This window comes from Pristis pectinata, chromosome 9 (assembly GCF_009764475.1).
Source record: "Pristis pectinata isolate sPriPec2 chromosome 9, sPriPec2.1.pri, whole genome shotgun sequence".
NCBI lineage: Eukaryota > Metazoa > Chordata > Chondrichthyes > Rhinopristiformes > Pristidae > Pristis > Pristis pectinata.
The window spans coordinates 80,109,904-80,124,616 of NC_067413.1; the positions used below are offsets into that span (position 1 = coordinate 80,109,904).

The 14,713-nt window shown below is 41.5% G+C and overlaps 1 protein-coding gene across 1 annotated transcript in view; it reads left to right on the plus strand.

Moving 5' to 3' along the window:
* Positions 1 to 14,713, plus strand: part of c9h8orf34 (chromosome 9 C8orf34 homolog) — a 274,725-nt gene that overhangs the window by 228,841 nt on the left and 31,171 nt on the right. The window contains exons 11-12 of the mRNA XM_052023371.1: positions 276 to 390; positions 14,052 to 14,530. Coding sequence (XP_051879331.1) covers positions 276 to 390; positions 14,052 to 14,530 — 594 coding nt within the window. The remainder of the gene's footprint in view (positions 1 to 275; positions 391 to 14,051; positions 14,531 to 14,713) is intronic.

Below are 14,713 nucleotides of genomic sequence, written 5' to 3' on the forward strand. Positions count from 1 at the left end.
TGGTGAAACAGCCTTCGGGTACTCCAAACCTAAAATTCCATAGTTTTGGTTTTTTTATCTACATTATTTGATTTCTATGGAAGTCCTATCTGAGATATAGTAGATGACTTGTTAGCACCTGAGAGGAACTTGAATGCTGTTCATATATGGGTAAGGTAATATGAAGTGGCTGGCATGCATGAATTTTATTTCCAAGGTAAATTATGGCTCAAAATATTTAAGCAAACATTGTAAATTTCCATTTAAAACATTTTCTATACCTTTTGCACATGTAGCGCCGACCATTCTGGGAATCCTGTGTGTTGTCTAGTGGAGGTTCCTTGAATCAAAAGCAATCAAAAGATTTCTTGGCCTCAAAGGAACTGTTAGCAGTGGAGAAGCATCTCAATGGTAAGATTCCCTCCATTTAGTTCTTATTAGAGTGTTAATCTTCATCTGCGAACTTCAATACAAATAAGAAATTGCATTAGGAATTCTGGATATTACAATAGGAGGATCTTGAAGCCACACAATCAGCAATAATGTGGTCGAACAGGTGCTGGTGTCCCTTCTGGGGTGTCAGGATCAGTTTACTAACATACAATGTCATGATGACTCAGACACCAATTGTGTGTTAACTCCCCAAGTAGGTGGAGTTGGGACATAATTCTCCAAGGGCACAGCATGTAATAATCAGTAGGAGGAATGAAGGAGTCTTGAGTCCCTTCCATGAGTCTCTGTCTTACATGTCTTTCCCTGATCATTGCATAGGAAATTACTAGAAACTGTTAACAGCAAACCAAAGTGCAGCCTTCTACTGCATGCAACAATGAGGTTTTCTAGTCTTGAAGGCGAGGTGTTTAAGTGGTGTCTAGGCATGTCTTAATAGAGGTGTACTTCAGATATATGAGCAATACTAGAAAATTTCCCTTTCATTATTCTTCACCTTCATGACATTACGTAGCAAATGGTAGAGCATAACACTGGATCTGCTATTGGAGCAGGCACACAACCTTGAAAGTTCTACGACAGGAACACGTAAGAAATAGGAGCAGGGAAGAGGCCATTTAGCCGCTCCAGCTTGTTCTGCCATTGAATGATCCTGATTCCTGACTTGCCTCAAAACAGGTTTCCTGTCCTATTCCCAAATCTCTTGACTTTTCTTATATCCAGAAGTCTATTGATCTCTGTTTTAATGCAATCAATGATTTGGCCTCCGCAGCCCTCCAGGTTAAAGAATTCCAAAAGCTCAGCATCCTCTTGAGTAAAAAAAATCCTCATTTCACTCCTACCCCTTATTTTGGAACTAATACCTAGCTCTAGACGAAAGGAAGCTTTGCATGTTGTTGGAGCACAGATAGAAGAAAGTATGAGAGATGATGCATCTTTGACCAGACGTCAAGGGGAAAACTTATCTTTTCGGCATTGTGCAGAATGCAAAATATGGTAGAGGGCAGCTATTCAGCAACTATTTGTTGAATGAAACATATGCAAGTTTAACACTAGACAAACTTCATTGTTTCTGAAATTCTAGGGATGACATAGAAAAAGCAACCAGTGCTCAGATACACAGAGAGGCTCATCAAGATCTGTAATTTTTCCCCCAGCCTTCCCATTTCTATTATTGTATTTTACTTGTTTCAGTCACTGGAGTTAATTCACTTGGGTATGGTTGAAGTGCTAGCATGTTAGAAGGTGTTCATTGCAGTGCACCTCAGGAAGTTTACCTTGGAGAATGACAAGAATGTCAAGAAATTAGATTTTTCTTTGTTTTTGTGTTCTAAAGTACTACTGCGCACAGCACCAGCACGAAATTGCCCCCACAAAAAAGATAGTGAATTTGGTGAAGAAAACAAAAGTGTTAGGGTAGTTTCTCTCTAGACAGAAATACTGCAATCTACCTGCACTCTTGGGACCAGGCCAAATTCACTTCTGTTACTGACACTATACTGAGCAGCAGTTAGAGGAGAGTATCAGTTCTTTAAAACACATTCCCCACGGCAGCCACACAACAACAAGACGTATAATGTGGCTGCCATGAAAGACAGGTAGACTGCAGGGGAGTTTGTGTGTGTGTGCCAAAAAGGGGTCAATGTGTAAACCACAGACTCTTCCATGGATGAAGCAGGAGATGCCTGCTCCTTCTACCACTTTTGCAGGGCTTCTGTGTGCTCCTGATGCATGGACTCAAGGTTCTCAGTCCCATCCTGAATCCATGTCCTCCACTTTGAGAGATCATGAGCCAGTGATTCCCAGGAGTCAGGGGGAATGTTGCATTTTTTATGAGATGGCCTTCAGCACATCCTTGAACCACCTTCTCTGTCTCCCTGATAATCTGTTTAATGGCAGATCTCAGAATGGAGTCAGGTATGTGAACAACATAGCCTCATCAGTGGAGTCAACTGAGTGTGAGTAGAGCATCAGTGCTAAGATGTTGCCTGGGAGAGGACTCTGGCTCTGATTTACTTGTCCTTCAGTGAATTTGGAGGAATTTGCAGAGATAATGTTAGTCATATCTTTTCAGTGCTTCAGGGTGCCTGCTGTAGGTAGTTTGGGTCTCAGAATTATATTGGAAAGCAGGGATCACTACTGCTCAGTAGACCTTGAGCTTTAGGTTCGGTCTGAGATCTTAATCTACAAACTTCCTCTTCCTTGATTGAACAAAGTCTATACTGGTACATTGAAGAAGATGGTGAATTTTTGTCTTCAATGTCTGTCATTTAAGGCTAAAATCATGAAGAAGAGGGTGGCCACCAATACAGAAGTGGTCCCCTCTCGAGTACTGTGCCTCACCATGCTGATAAACATGGTCTTCCTTCTCACAGGCACTGGGGCCACTGACGGTAAATGATTCTTCAATGGTAGATGCTGTGGAAGTTTAGCAGGGATGCTCATTTGTAATTTTTCATTCTGGCTACTACATCCCCTGTAAATACACCTTCATCAGTGTGTGTATAGTCCTTTAACATGATCACAGCACTTCTCCTCTGTCTTGTCTTAGCAAGGTATGAGAAAAGATACCTCCCCCACGGCCTACTGCCACACGAGGATTCTAAATGGGAAGTATTGGAGAAGTTGGAGGAGAGGGATGACTACAGGGAGAGTAGAATGAAAATGATGATGAAGATCACAGTGCTTCAGATACCCAATAGCATCACCTCAGAAAGTGGCACCACAAGGGAGCAACAAGTTAGGGTAGAGGAAGATGGGTCAAAGGGAAGGACACCAGGCATTAGCAGGCTGCAGGCTGGTACAAAGTATGGGGAAACTAGTGTGTGGACTTCATATCCATCATATCCCCAGAAGGCTCAGCTGAGAACCATGATCGGGATGTTTTTAAGACTAATGCTTTTTTAAATTTATTCATGGATGTGGGAATACAGTATTTGTTCCCAAGCTGTCTGAACCTAGGAGGCAGTTAAGAGTAAACCACTGTGGTGGGTTTGTCATCAACTAGATAGCTTTTCATCATAATCCAGTGGTTTTGTTGTCACCACAACTGAGTTTTTTTTATATAAATTCCAGATTTGTTTAATTACTTGAATTTAAACACCCTAGTTGTTGTAATGGGATTTGAACTATTGTCTCTGGTGCAGTGGTTCAGAATATTGGCTGCTAGTCTAGTAACTTAACCATTATGCCACTGCACCTTTGAGGTTGCCAGGAAAGCACATTGAGGTGGTTTGCATGTTATCAGTCCTACCCGACTCAGTGCAGGAGATGACAAAGAATGCGCAAGAGTTCATCACAGTGCTCTCTCATTGTGAAGCCAAGAGAGCATGGTCTCCATTCTGGAGATGATGTACACGTGTTTGCAGGAACTGAGTGAAAATTCTGTCATGCAGCACCTACTGATTCAAGTGACAACCGTCAAGGTGGCAAATCCAGAGGCTAGTTGATGTTTTTCTGCTTCTATAGATTTTCAAGTGATCCAGGTTTAAGTTTGGCCTCTGCCAGATGAGAGTAGCTTGAAGCTGTACAGAAACAGTGATGTGCCACCAAGCAGCAGCTTGTCCTCACTGAGCCAATGGATGCCATTCATGTCTATGTCCATTCATTGGTGCTATTTCTGGACATGGGGAGGAAACTTATGAGAGCAAGTGGACAGTACACATCAGCAGTTTTCTCTCCTGCATGAGCACGGGGATGCCACCTGTGAGGAAATCACTCTCCTACAGAAGAAGAGATATTGCATACATATACTCCCATCTCTTTCACAGGGGCAGAAACATGCCCCTCCATTCACAATTCTCTCCACTGTGAGCAGAGCCATGCTCTGGTTACATAGAGAGATGACTCCAAGGACAGGAGTAAATACAGCAGGGACCAGACATCCACGATTCAGAAACATCAGCTGTCCCAGTTTCGGGTCTGGAGGATGAAGCAATGGTATTGTGGTCAGGCTCACAGGAATCCTGACACCATTGTGAACACCATCCTGAGAGATCACCTAATGTTCATGTTCAGGACACCACTGTCCCCGTCACAAGGTCACCAATCACATCCCATCACAGTTTCTCAGGCAATACAGCCAGTTGTCCCAGACTGCTCCTTCAGTCAGCCTACCGTAGACAAGGGTTTCCTATTGGCATTCACTGAGGATATCTGGGTGGACTGTTAGGGAGAGGAAGCTGTCTTCCAGCAGTTAGACTGTCACCGCACAAGGGCACTATAATAGCATTAGGCCACTGAAACCCCTTATACAAGGAGCTCCAAAGGCACTTGACGTTTAACTTGAGAGATATCTATAAAATGATCACAATGATGTATTCCATTGCCCAACTTTGAAGGGTCTTGCACAAAAGCGATAATTGTTGCTTTTTCCACAGATGCTGCCTCTGTGTTTTCCGCATTTTCTGTTTTTATTCCATTGATCTGATCTTGAATCCAAATGAAGGGTCTTGACCCAAAACATCGACTTTCCATTTCCCTCCACAAATGCTGCCTGACCCACAGAGTTCCTTCGGCTTCTTGTTTGTTGCTGTGCATCCCAGCATCTGCAGTATCATGTCTCTGATCTGGTCTTTGGTTTCATTAATTACTTATAAGTGTCAATACAAAAGTGAAAATGAAAAAAAAACTGCAGGCGCCAGAAATCCAAAATAAAAACAGAAAATGCTGGAAATGCTCAACCGGTCAGGCCGCAAGTGGGAAGAGAAACAGCGCTAACATTTCAGGTCAAAGACCCTTTATCAGAACTGGGAAGGAGACAAAAGAAGCTTGTTAACTGCAGGGAGGAGGGGCAGGGATGATATCTCTGACAGGGTAAAACTAGGGTGACCTTGGGGATAAACTGTAAACAAGGTTATCTAGCTAATGCGTGAATGGGGGCAGCTAGAGAGAGGGAACATAGACTAAGAGCACAGACAAAAAGATGTAGGAGTTGCAAAATGCAGAGCAGGTTAGGCTGGGCATGTCCTCCCCTCCGAGAGGGAAGAAAGGGAAAAAAAAGACAAATATGCTAAGCCAGTATCACAGATGAACAACTGATACAGACAGAGAAATCAAGAGTGTATTGAGTCCAGAAGGCCGCAATGTGCCCAGGTGGATGACGAGGTGCTGTTCCTCAAGCTTGCATTGTAACAGTGCAGAAGGCCAGAGACCGATAGGCCGGAGTGGAATGGAGAATTAAAGTGGCGGGCAACAGGAAGCTCAGGGTTGCTCCTGCAGGCTGAATGCAGGTGCTCCGCAAAGTGGTCGCCCAGTTTGCATTTGGTTTCTGAAAAGAAGTGGGGAGCCACAGTATGAACGGCGAATGCTGTACACTAGTTTGGAAGAAATGCTGCTTCACCTAGAAAGTCTGTGGATGGTGGGAGTGGAAGAGGTGAAAGGACAAGTGTTGCATAGCCTGTGGTTGCAAGGAAAGTGCTGTAAAAAGGGGGTTGGTTGGTGGGAACAGAAGAGCTCAATGCAGAAGTAATGTTTGTATCCCTCTTCTTATTGCACCCATCAGATCTTTCATTGTGTGGAGGGAAGTCATTATTGATCTTGCAGCTGTTGTCTTTGCTAAGCAACAGTAACGCATATAAGCAAGTGTTTGAGAGAAGGGTAACAAGCAGGTCACAGGAACGAAACTATGCCATAACCTGGATAGGACTTGTAATCACATCTGATTAGTGTGAATCAAGTAAAACATCATTCTTCTCCGAGAGGTTTCATCATTAGTTGCCCATGACACCAAATAAATTCGACAAGACTCTTTCCATTGCTGACAGACAGTGGATTTCATTGGTTTGAAGTCTATATAATGTTGGTCACAAACAACAGTTGTTGGTTATGAACAATAACTGTTGCTTGCCAATGACACACAAATCAGTGGGAAGGCATATTGTGATGAGGATATTTGGACTCTGCATCAGGATATTGGTAGGCTGAGGGGGTGTAAACTTGGCAAATGGAATTTAGTGTGGGAAAGTGTGAGATCATCCATTTTGGTAAGAGGAATCTAAAAGAAGACTTATAACTAAATGGAGAAAAATTAGAGGTGAGCAAAGTACAGAGGAATATGAGTCTTGTGTAGACATTGCAATAAGTTAGCATGCAGGTTCAGTAAGTGGTTAGGAAGGCAAATGGCATAATGAACTTTATTGCAAAGGAGATTGAGTTTAAAGTATTGTTACAATTGTACAGGGTACTAGCGAGGCCACACTTGGAGTACTGTGTTCAGTTTTGGTCCCCATATTTAAGAACAGATATAGTAGCAATGGAGACATTCAAAAGAGATTCACTAGGCTGATTCCTGGGATGAGAGGGATGTCCTATCACAAGCCACTGTAGAAATCAGTTCTCTGTTCTTTGTAGTTCAGAAGAATCAGGTGTGATGTTATTATAACATGTAAGATCCCGAGGGGGCTTGACAAGGTAGATGTCAAGACGTTTTCAGCTGTGGGAGAACTTCAAATGAGTGGACATAGTTATAAAATTAGGGGGTGATCATTTAAACTAAGGTCTGTGGGAACTTCTTGCAGAGTGGTGAATTTCTGGAGCTCTCTACCCCAGACCAATATGGAGATTAGATCATTGGTGATATTTAAAGAAGAAGTAGATACATTTTTGAAAGATTAGGAAACTCAGGGCTGTGCAGACCTTGCACAGAAGTGGAGAAGAGGCCTGGGGCAGATCAGCCATGATCATATTGAATGGCAGGGCAGGCATTGAAGAGTCGGGTGGCCTACTCCTGTTCCTTTATTCTTAGGTTCTGATGTTTTTTAAATATGACACCATCTTAAGAGCTATGTCATGTGATTAACCATGCTCTAGGCTGCAGCAATGTGTATTCAAAGTTCTAAAGACGGTCTGTAGAGAGCCTTTGAATCTAAATTTGTTTGATCTTGTCTCATGTATATTAGTCTGTACACTCTGCAATGGACTTAGTTAAGAACATATTGAATAAGTACACTTTACAATTGGCTTGGAATGTTAAGCCTTCAATACAGCTCCTCAATCTCTGCTAAATATATTGAGGTGTTCTTCACTCAGCAATATTGGCTGAAATGTAATTATTTGATCATCAATGTTGATCAGCAGCTCAAAGTGTTCAAGCTTTTAACCATTGTTAGCACCAGCAATGTGGATACCTTTTGAGGAAAATAGCTTGTATGTGGAGTTCAGGAATAGAATGATGCTGTAGCAAAACAGTTAAGTAAAAAATCAGCGATTAATTCGTAGATGTGGACCTGCAATTTAGCATGTGAGGAAAAATGGTGTGACACCTAGGATCATTTTGAAGGTGTACAATGATGACGAAAGGCAAAGGTGTGAAAAGGAACACGTCTCATTCCAGATGAGTCAAAGACTATGCTGAGTGTTCCTCAGAACCTCCTCGGAGTTGGGGGATCCTCAGCAGCAAGGCTTCTCTCCTGCACTGAGCAAGATAATTTAGTTGATGTTTGCAGTAGAACCTCCCCTTCTGGGTCATCCTTGTTCTCCTTCTGTTCCTGCTAATCATCATCATGGCCCTCAGGCTCCTGCTTGGTCTTCCTCAGGCATAGGTTGTGCCCTTCTACAACAGGTTATGGACCATGCAAGAGACAACTACAAAGTCTCCATATCTTCTGGAGACTTCAATGTACTACATCCTGGATTGACATGTACAATACAATCTGATCTGTAGTGACTTGATGACATTCTCTGCAACTACAGCTGTATCCATAGTGATCTTGGTTAGAGTGATGGGAATACATACAGACATCAGAAGCCATGGAACCAGTGGGTAATTGAAAAACAGCTTGAAGATGCTGGAAGTCTGAAATAAAAACTGAATTTGCTGAAAATACTCAGCAAGTTAGGCAGCATCTCTTGAAGCAAAAATAGGGTTCATATTTCAGGTTTACAACCTTTCATTAAAACCATTGTTATGAAAGGTTGTCAACTTGAAGTGTTACCTCTGATTTTCTTTCCTCAGATGGTGCCTGACCAGCCAAGTATTCACTGCATTTTCTAATTTTATTGAAGTAATTGGTAAATGTTTGCCTTCCAAGTTTCATTCCACACGGCAAGGCTATCGGCCAAAGATGCTTGTTCAAATTCCCTATGAATAGAAAAGCCATGTGAGCTCCCAGGAAACATGCATTGATCTTGAGAGGAGTCTTGCTGTGATCAATGACTAGGATATCAAGGAAGTGGATTCCCTTTTCTACTGATGAAGAGCTTGGGGTTTTGAGAGGAGCCTTTATGGGTGCATGAATCCAGTCAGTGGCAACCTGGAAAAGCTGGCAATGCTGCAAATCCCAGTACAGCCTATGCCTTTCATTTCTCACTGAAGTTAACATAGATCTTTCCTTGTGGAATAAAGAGCTTGGTTAACCTCTGAAATGCTGCAGCGAGCAGGGGACTCTGATGTATGGCAGAGATCAGCAGTGGCTGCTTGAAATGATCCTAAGGTTTGGAGGTTGAGAGTGACTGTGTCCCCCACTTCTACAGAGGGCATGACTAAAGGTTGCCACACACCTCAGAAAGGGAAGCCTTTGAAAACCTGAGCCAGTGGAGGCATTGATCCTCAGAGAGGTAGAGGTTTGCATCTCTGAAAGCTCTCTTTTGGCATGGTCTTCGCACATGTATCTTTCTGTGTTTCTGAGGTCCCCAACCATCCCCGTCTATAACACCTTGCTCAAAGCTTCCAGTCATAAATTGCTGCGTTGAATTGTGTTTCTTGCTTTTTTTTTAATGACTGTTAAACACAACAGTTCATTTCTGGAGTGGTGGGCTCCAATTTATGTTTAGGGGGAGGGGTATCGTTGAAAAGTGCGCCTAGGTTGTGCTAACATGAACCACTAGTAGAAATGTCCTATCCAGTTGCTTAATTGGCACAATTTTACCCAGAATTTAACACTAGTTTGATTTATTCTGGGTTAAGTCAATTTTGAGATGTGTGCAACTGAGAAAAACAATGCTGCACAATCCAATTTTAGGCATAGTTTTCTACAGGGAGTTTCTAATGGCATTGATTAAGTAGATTCTGCAAAGAATAGCCTTGAAACTATTCATTCATAATGTACTATTTGGTCTCTATAATCACCCCAACCTGTGATACATCTGTGCCTGTGCCAAGTACCAATGGATTGGAAATCATGTTCTTTCCCCAAAAACAATGAAAATGCACTTACTTCTTTATGAGTCCTCCTATAGCAGCACCTGAAGGAGCTTCAAATCTGAGCCTGGCTGTCCCTGACAATGCAAAAGAATATCAGTCAGAAACAGAAGCATCACTGAGATGGATTTATCTCCATTTTTGAAGGCTCCAAAGGATCCTTAGCAGCTACCTACCTCCAAACATCAGAATCAGGTTTATTATCACTGACATATATGTCATGAAATTTGTTGCTTTGCAGCAGCAGTGCAGTGCAAAACATAAAAAATTACTATAAGTTACAAAAATAAATAAATAGTGCAAGAAAGGAATAACGAGATAGTGTTCATGGACCATTCAGAAATCTGATGGCGGAGGGGAAGAAGCTGTTCCTGAAACGCTGAATGTGGGTCTTCAGGCTCCTGTACCTCCTCATCGATGGTAGTAATGTGAAGAGGACATGTCCCAGATGCTGAGGGTCCTTAATGATAGATGCTGCCTTCCTGAGGCACTGCCTCCTGAAAATGTCTTCGATGGCGGGGAAGGTTGTACCTGTGATGGAGCTGGCTGAGTCTACAACCTCTTTCAATCCTGCGCATTGGAGCCTCCATACCAGGCAGTGATGCAACCAGTCAGAATGCTCTCCACTGTATAACTGTAAACATTTGCAAGAGTCTTTACATAATTTTTAAGAAGTGAGAGATTAAGAACAAACAAGTTTGACGTTAAGCATAGAAATGGTGGTAAGAAACAATTGCACTTAGAATGTAGAGGATTATTGGTGATGTCTGTTGTGGAAAGTAAAAACTATTTGACCAGTTGGGCTTCAGAGTTCATTTTTTAAGTGCTTCAAATTTTTTATTCAATTTTAGGATATGGGTGTTACTGTCAAAGTGCAGCAAATGTGACATATAGTGGACTGTTCCCAGAGTATAGCCCATACACAGTGTGAGACTGTAAAGGACTCACCAAGAATATTTCAGCATTAAATACTTAAGAGAGAGTGCAGCCTGAAGACAATTGCACTGCAATTAAACATTTAAAGTAATTAATCAGACATTTAATTTTAACAGTTTTGAAACCACATGGAGCATGCTGTCAAATCAGGAAACTACTGAGAACCCAGTAATTAAGACTAAGGTTATTTACTGTCAAGAGAAATGCTGATGCTGAGATTCTAGATTAAAAGGGCGAGTCACAGGATTAGGAAGAGCCCAGCTGGAATGAAACAGAGGAGAATTTGCTTGAGGAATCTTTGGAATTCTCTGCCTAGAAGGCTGTAGATAGTCAGTTGAAGGGTATATTTCAGCAATCAAGGAAATGGGGCTGGAAAGTGGAATTGATGTAGAAATTCAGCTAAAATCTTTTGAATGGTGGAGCAGGGCTTGAAGAAAATATGTCAATGGGAAAAAGGTCAAGGTGTGAGGCATCATAGAACCATAGAAAACTACAGCACAGAAAACAGGCCATTCGGCCCTTCTTGTCTGTGCCGAAACATTATTCTGCTAGTCCCATTTACCTGCCCCCAGCCCATACCTCTCCAGACCTCTCTCGTCCATGTATCTATCCAATTTACTCTTAAAAGTTAAGAGCGAGCCCACATTTACCACATCAGATGGCAGCCCATTCCACACTTGCACCACTCTTTGAGTTAAGAAGTTCCCTCTCATGTTCCCCCTAAACCTTTCCCCTTTCACCCTAAAGCCACGTCCTCTCGTACTTATCTCCCTTAAACTAGATGGAAAGAGCCTACTTGCATTAACTCTGTCTATGCCCCTCATCATTTTGTAAACCTCTATCATATCTCCCCTCATTCTTCTCCGCTCCAAGGAATAAAGTCCTAACATGCTCAACCTTTCCCTGTAACTCAACTCCTGAAGACCCGGCAACATTCTAGTAAATCTCCTCTGCACTCTTTCAATCTTACTGACATCCTCCCTGTAGTCTGGCGACCAGAACTGCACACAATATTCTAAATTTGGTCTCACCAATGACTTATACAACCTCACCAAAACATTCCAACTCCTATACTCAATACTTTGAAATGCCAGGATGCCAAAAGCCATTTTTACAACCCTGTCTACCTGTGACTCTACTTTCTGGGAATTATGTATCTGAACTCCCAGATCCCTTTGTTCCTCCGCACTCCTCAGTGCCCTACCATTTACTGTGTATGTCCTCCCTTGATTTGTCCTTCCAAAATGCAACACCTCACACTTGTCTGCATTAAATTCCATCTGCCATTTTCTTGACCATTTTTCCATTTGGTCCAGATCCCTCTGCAAGCTTTGAAAGCCTTCCTCGCTGTCCACTACACCTCCAATCTTAGTGTCATCCGCAAACATACTAATCCAATTTACCACATTATCTTCTAGATCATTGATATATACAACAAACAACAATGGCCCCAACACAGATCCCCGAGGCACACCACTAGTCACAGGCCTCCAATCTGAGAAACAACCATCCACAACCACTCTCTGTCTTCTCCGACTCAGCCAATTTCGAATCCAGTTTACAACCTTTCCATGGATACCCATTGACTGAACCTTCTGAACTAATCTCCCATGTGGGACCTTGTCAAAGGCCTTACTAAAGTCCATGTAGACAACATCCACAGCCTTACCTTCATCTACTTTCTTAGTGACCTCCTCAAAAAATTCCACAAGATTCGTTAAACACGATCTACCATGCACAAAGCCATGCTGACTATCCTTAATCAACCCTTGGCTGTCCAAATACTTATATGTCCTATCTCTCAGAATACCTTCCAATAATTTACTCACTACTGATGTCAGGCTCACTGGCCTGTAATTACCTGGTTTACTCTTCGAGCCTTTCTTAAACAATGGAACAACATGAGCTATCCTCCAGTCCTCTGGCACTGCACCCGTGCCTAAGGACATTTTAAATATATCTGCCAGGGCCCCTGCAATTTCTACACTAGTCTCTCTCAAGGTTCGAGGAAATATCTTGTCAGGCCCTGGGTTCTTATGTCTTTGTACTTAAAGCCCTTGGAATAACATTATGTTTTTTACCTTGGAAAGCTTCATCTATTCATGGATGTTGACATACAGTTCATCTTGGCTAATGGACCATTCCTTAGAAATTATTCCAGAGCTCTGAGACCTATGGTTTGCATGACTACTTAACTCCAAGGAGTGCTGGAAGAATAAGCTGAAAGTCATTCTGGATCTATCTGAATGTGGAGCTTGGCCTCCTTGAAGTGCAGAGTTAGCTCCTGTGGATATGCCACCTTTTAAATGAATAGACTGATGGGATTTGTAAGTGCTTGTTGAGCTTCAAATATTTGAGGAGCTGGCACACTAGCTCATGAGTGGGGGCCAGCAAAGATCTTGGAGAGTCCTTAATCGAAGTGCATGTTGGCTGCAGGTATGAGTTTGGGGAGCTGAGTCAAAGGATGGAAAAAATATCAGGTCAGAACTGCTGATTATGCCTTTGTTGAATGCTAAAATTGGGAGTTTTTCTTTTAAACAGCACTAGTAAAGTGTCAGGATTTGTACCTGCCCAACCAGTCTTGCTAAAGGCTAGCTGCATCATCTGGGAATGATAGTCTGCTGAAAATTCCCATGAGGTACTTGATTTTAATTGTATTTGCTGATGTGCTCTTTGCCTAATAAAATGGAGAATTGCAGGAGTTCTACATAGAAATTCAAGGATTTTTCAGTGGTGTTTATTGTATTTCTTTGAGCTAGCCCAGAATACTATTTTCCACAAATAGTATTCATGCCTTTTACAACAAGAAGAAATAGAGGAGGTTGGAACTTTTCTTATTATTAATTATACCAATCCACAATTTTTAAGATTCTCTCAAGTGATACTCAAGAAAACAAAATCCTGAGGAAAAATATCTAAGTTTGCAATTCAATATTAGTTGTTTTTTCTTATTAAAAGGAGCTCTCTGCCATCATTGTAAACTTGATGCAGTAGATCAGCTTACAGAAATGTGGGGCAGATATATTCCTTAAACCTGTTTGTTTAATGATATTTTTTGTTGGTTTGACTAATAATGGGGGTTTCTGGGGCACTATACCTGGACTTATTTGATATAAAGGAAAAAGAAGTGATTTCTTAGTGATTTGACCAGTTGACAAACATATACAACTAACCCTTGTCCAAGCCAATAGAATGTGCTTATTAAAAGATGGTCATAGCTATGCCTCATACCAATTTCACATTATCTTAAAGAATGCCAATAGTAGCCAAAAAGAAACCACGGGAACATAAAAAAGCAAGTCCAATTGTTCCTATACATTTTGGACCATGCCTTTTTTAATAAATGCTGGTTAATCAGTTTTAGTATTTTTTAGATTTATTTTTTCTTTTAATGACTTTATGTCTATCTCTGAATTTTGTTCATCTTTCATTGCAGTCAGTATGAATTGGAAAAAAGATCACTACATTCTCTTATATTTGAAATGTTCATTTACTCTGCTGGTGTCTGGAGCCAAGACTAAATTAAACAAATCTGTTCTTATTACAGAACTTGACAAGGATCTTGCTGCAAAAGCACTAACAATTGAATCTGAAATGCAAAGGAGTTCCAATATTCAAAGTAGATTAAGCATGTCAAAATACCATGGAAGTCTGTCACAGACATTATTGGGCCAAAGTTCTAGACCTCAAACACCACCAAGTCTTATTGGGAAAGATTTTCCACTGACCCAAGGAAGCAAACTATTGCAGAGTTCCAGTAACCAAAACAGTAGGCCAGAGACTCCAAACAGCCAGCACAACAGGCCTCGAACATCATCAGCACAAGGAAGCAGGTCTGCAACCCCGAACAGTCAATTATTTCAAAGTCCACTTTCTACCCATCCCATGACTAAAGAAGAAACATTCAGCAATCCAAAGAACAAACTGTCAATGTTCACCACTCAAGTTGGGAGACCCCTTGATTCTCCAATTAGCCAGGCTGGAGTAATTGCTGGGAATATTTCACAAAGGAGCTATTTTTCTGAGGTGAGAATAAATAGACTAATGTGATAGTTGGTTATAAGTGATTAAAGGGGTGCAGAATGAAGTAAAACAAATTTGGAAATTAAATTTTACTTCTCTGAAAATTAACTAATGAAAATGTTGCCATAAACTAATTTATGTGTGAGAAAGATTTTGATAAAGGCTTCATTGTGTAGTTTTGTTGTG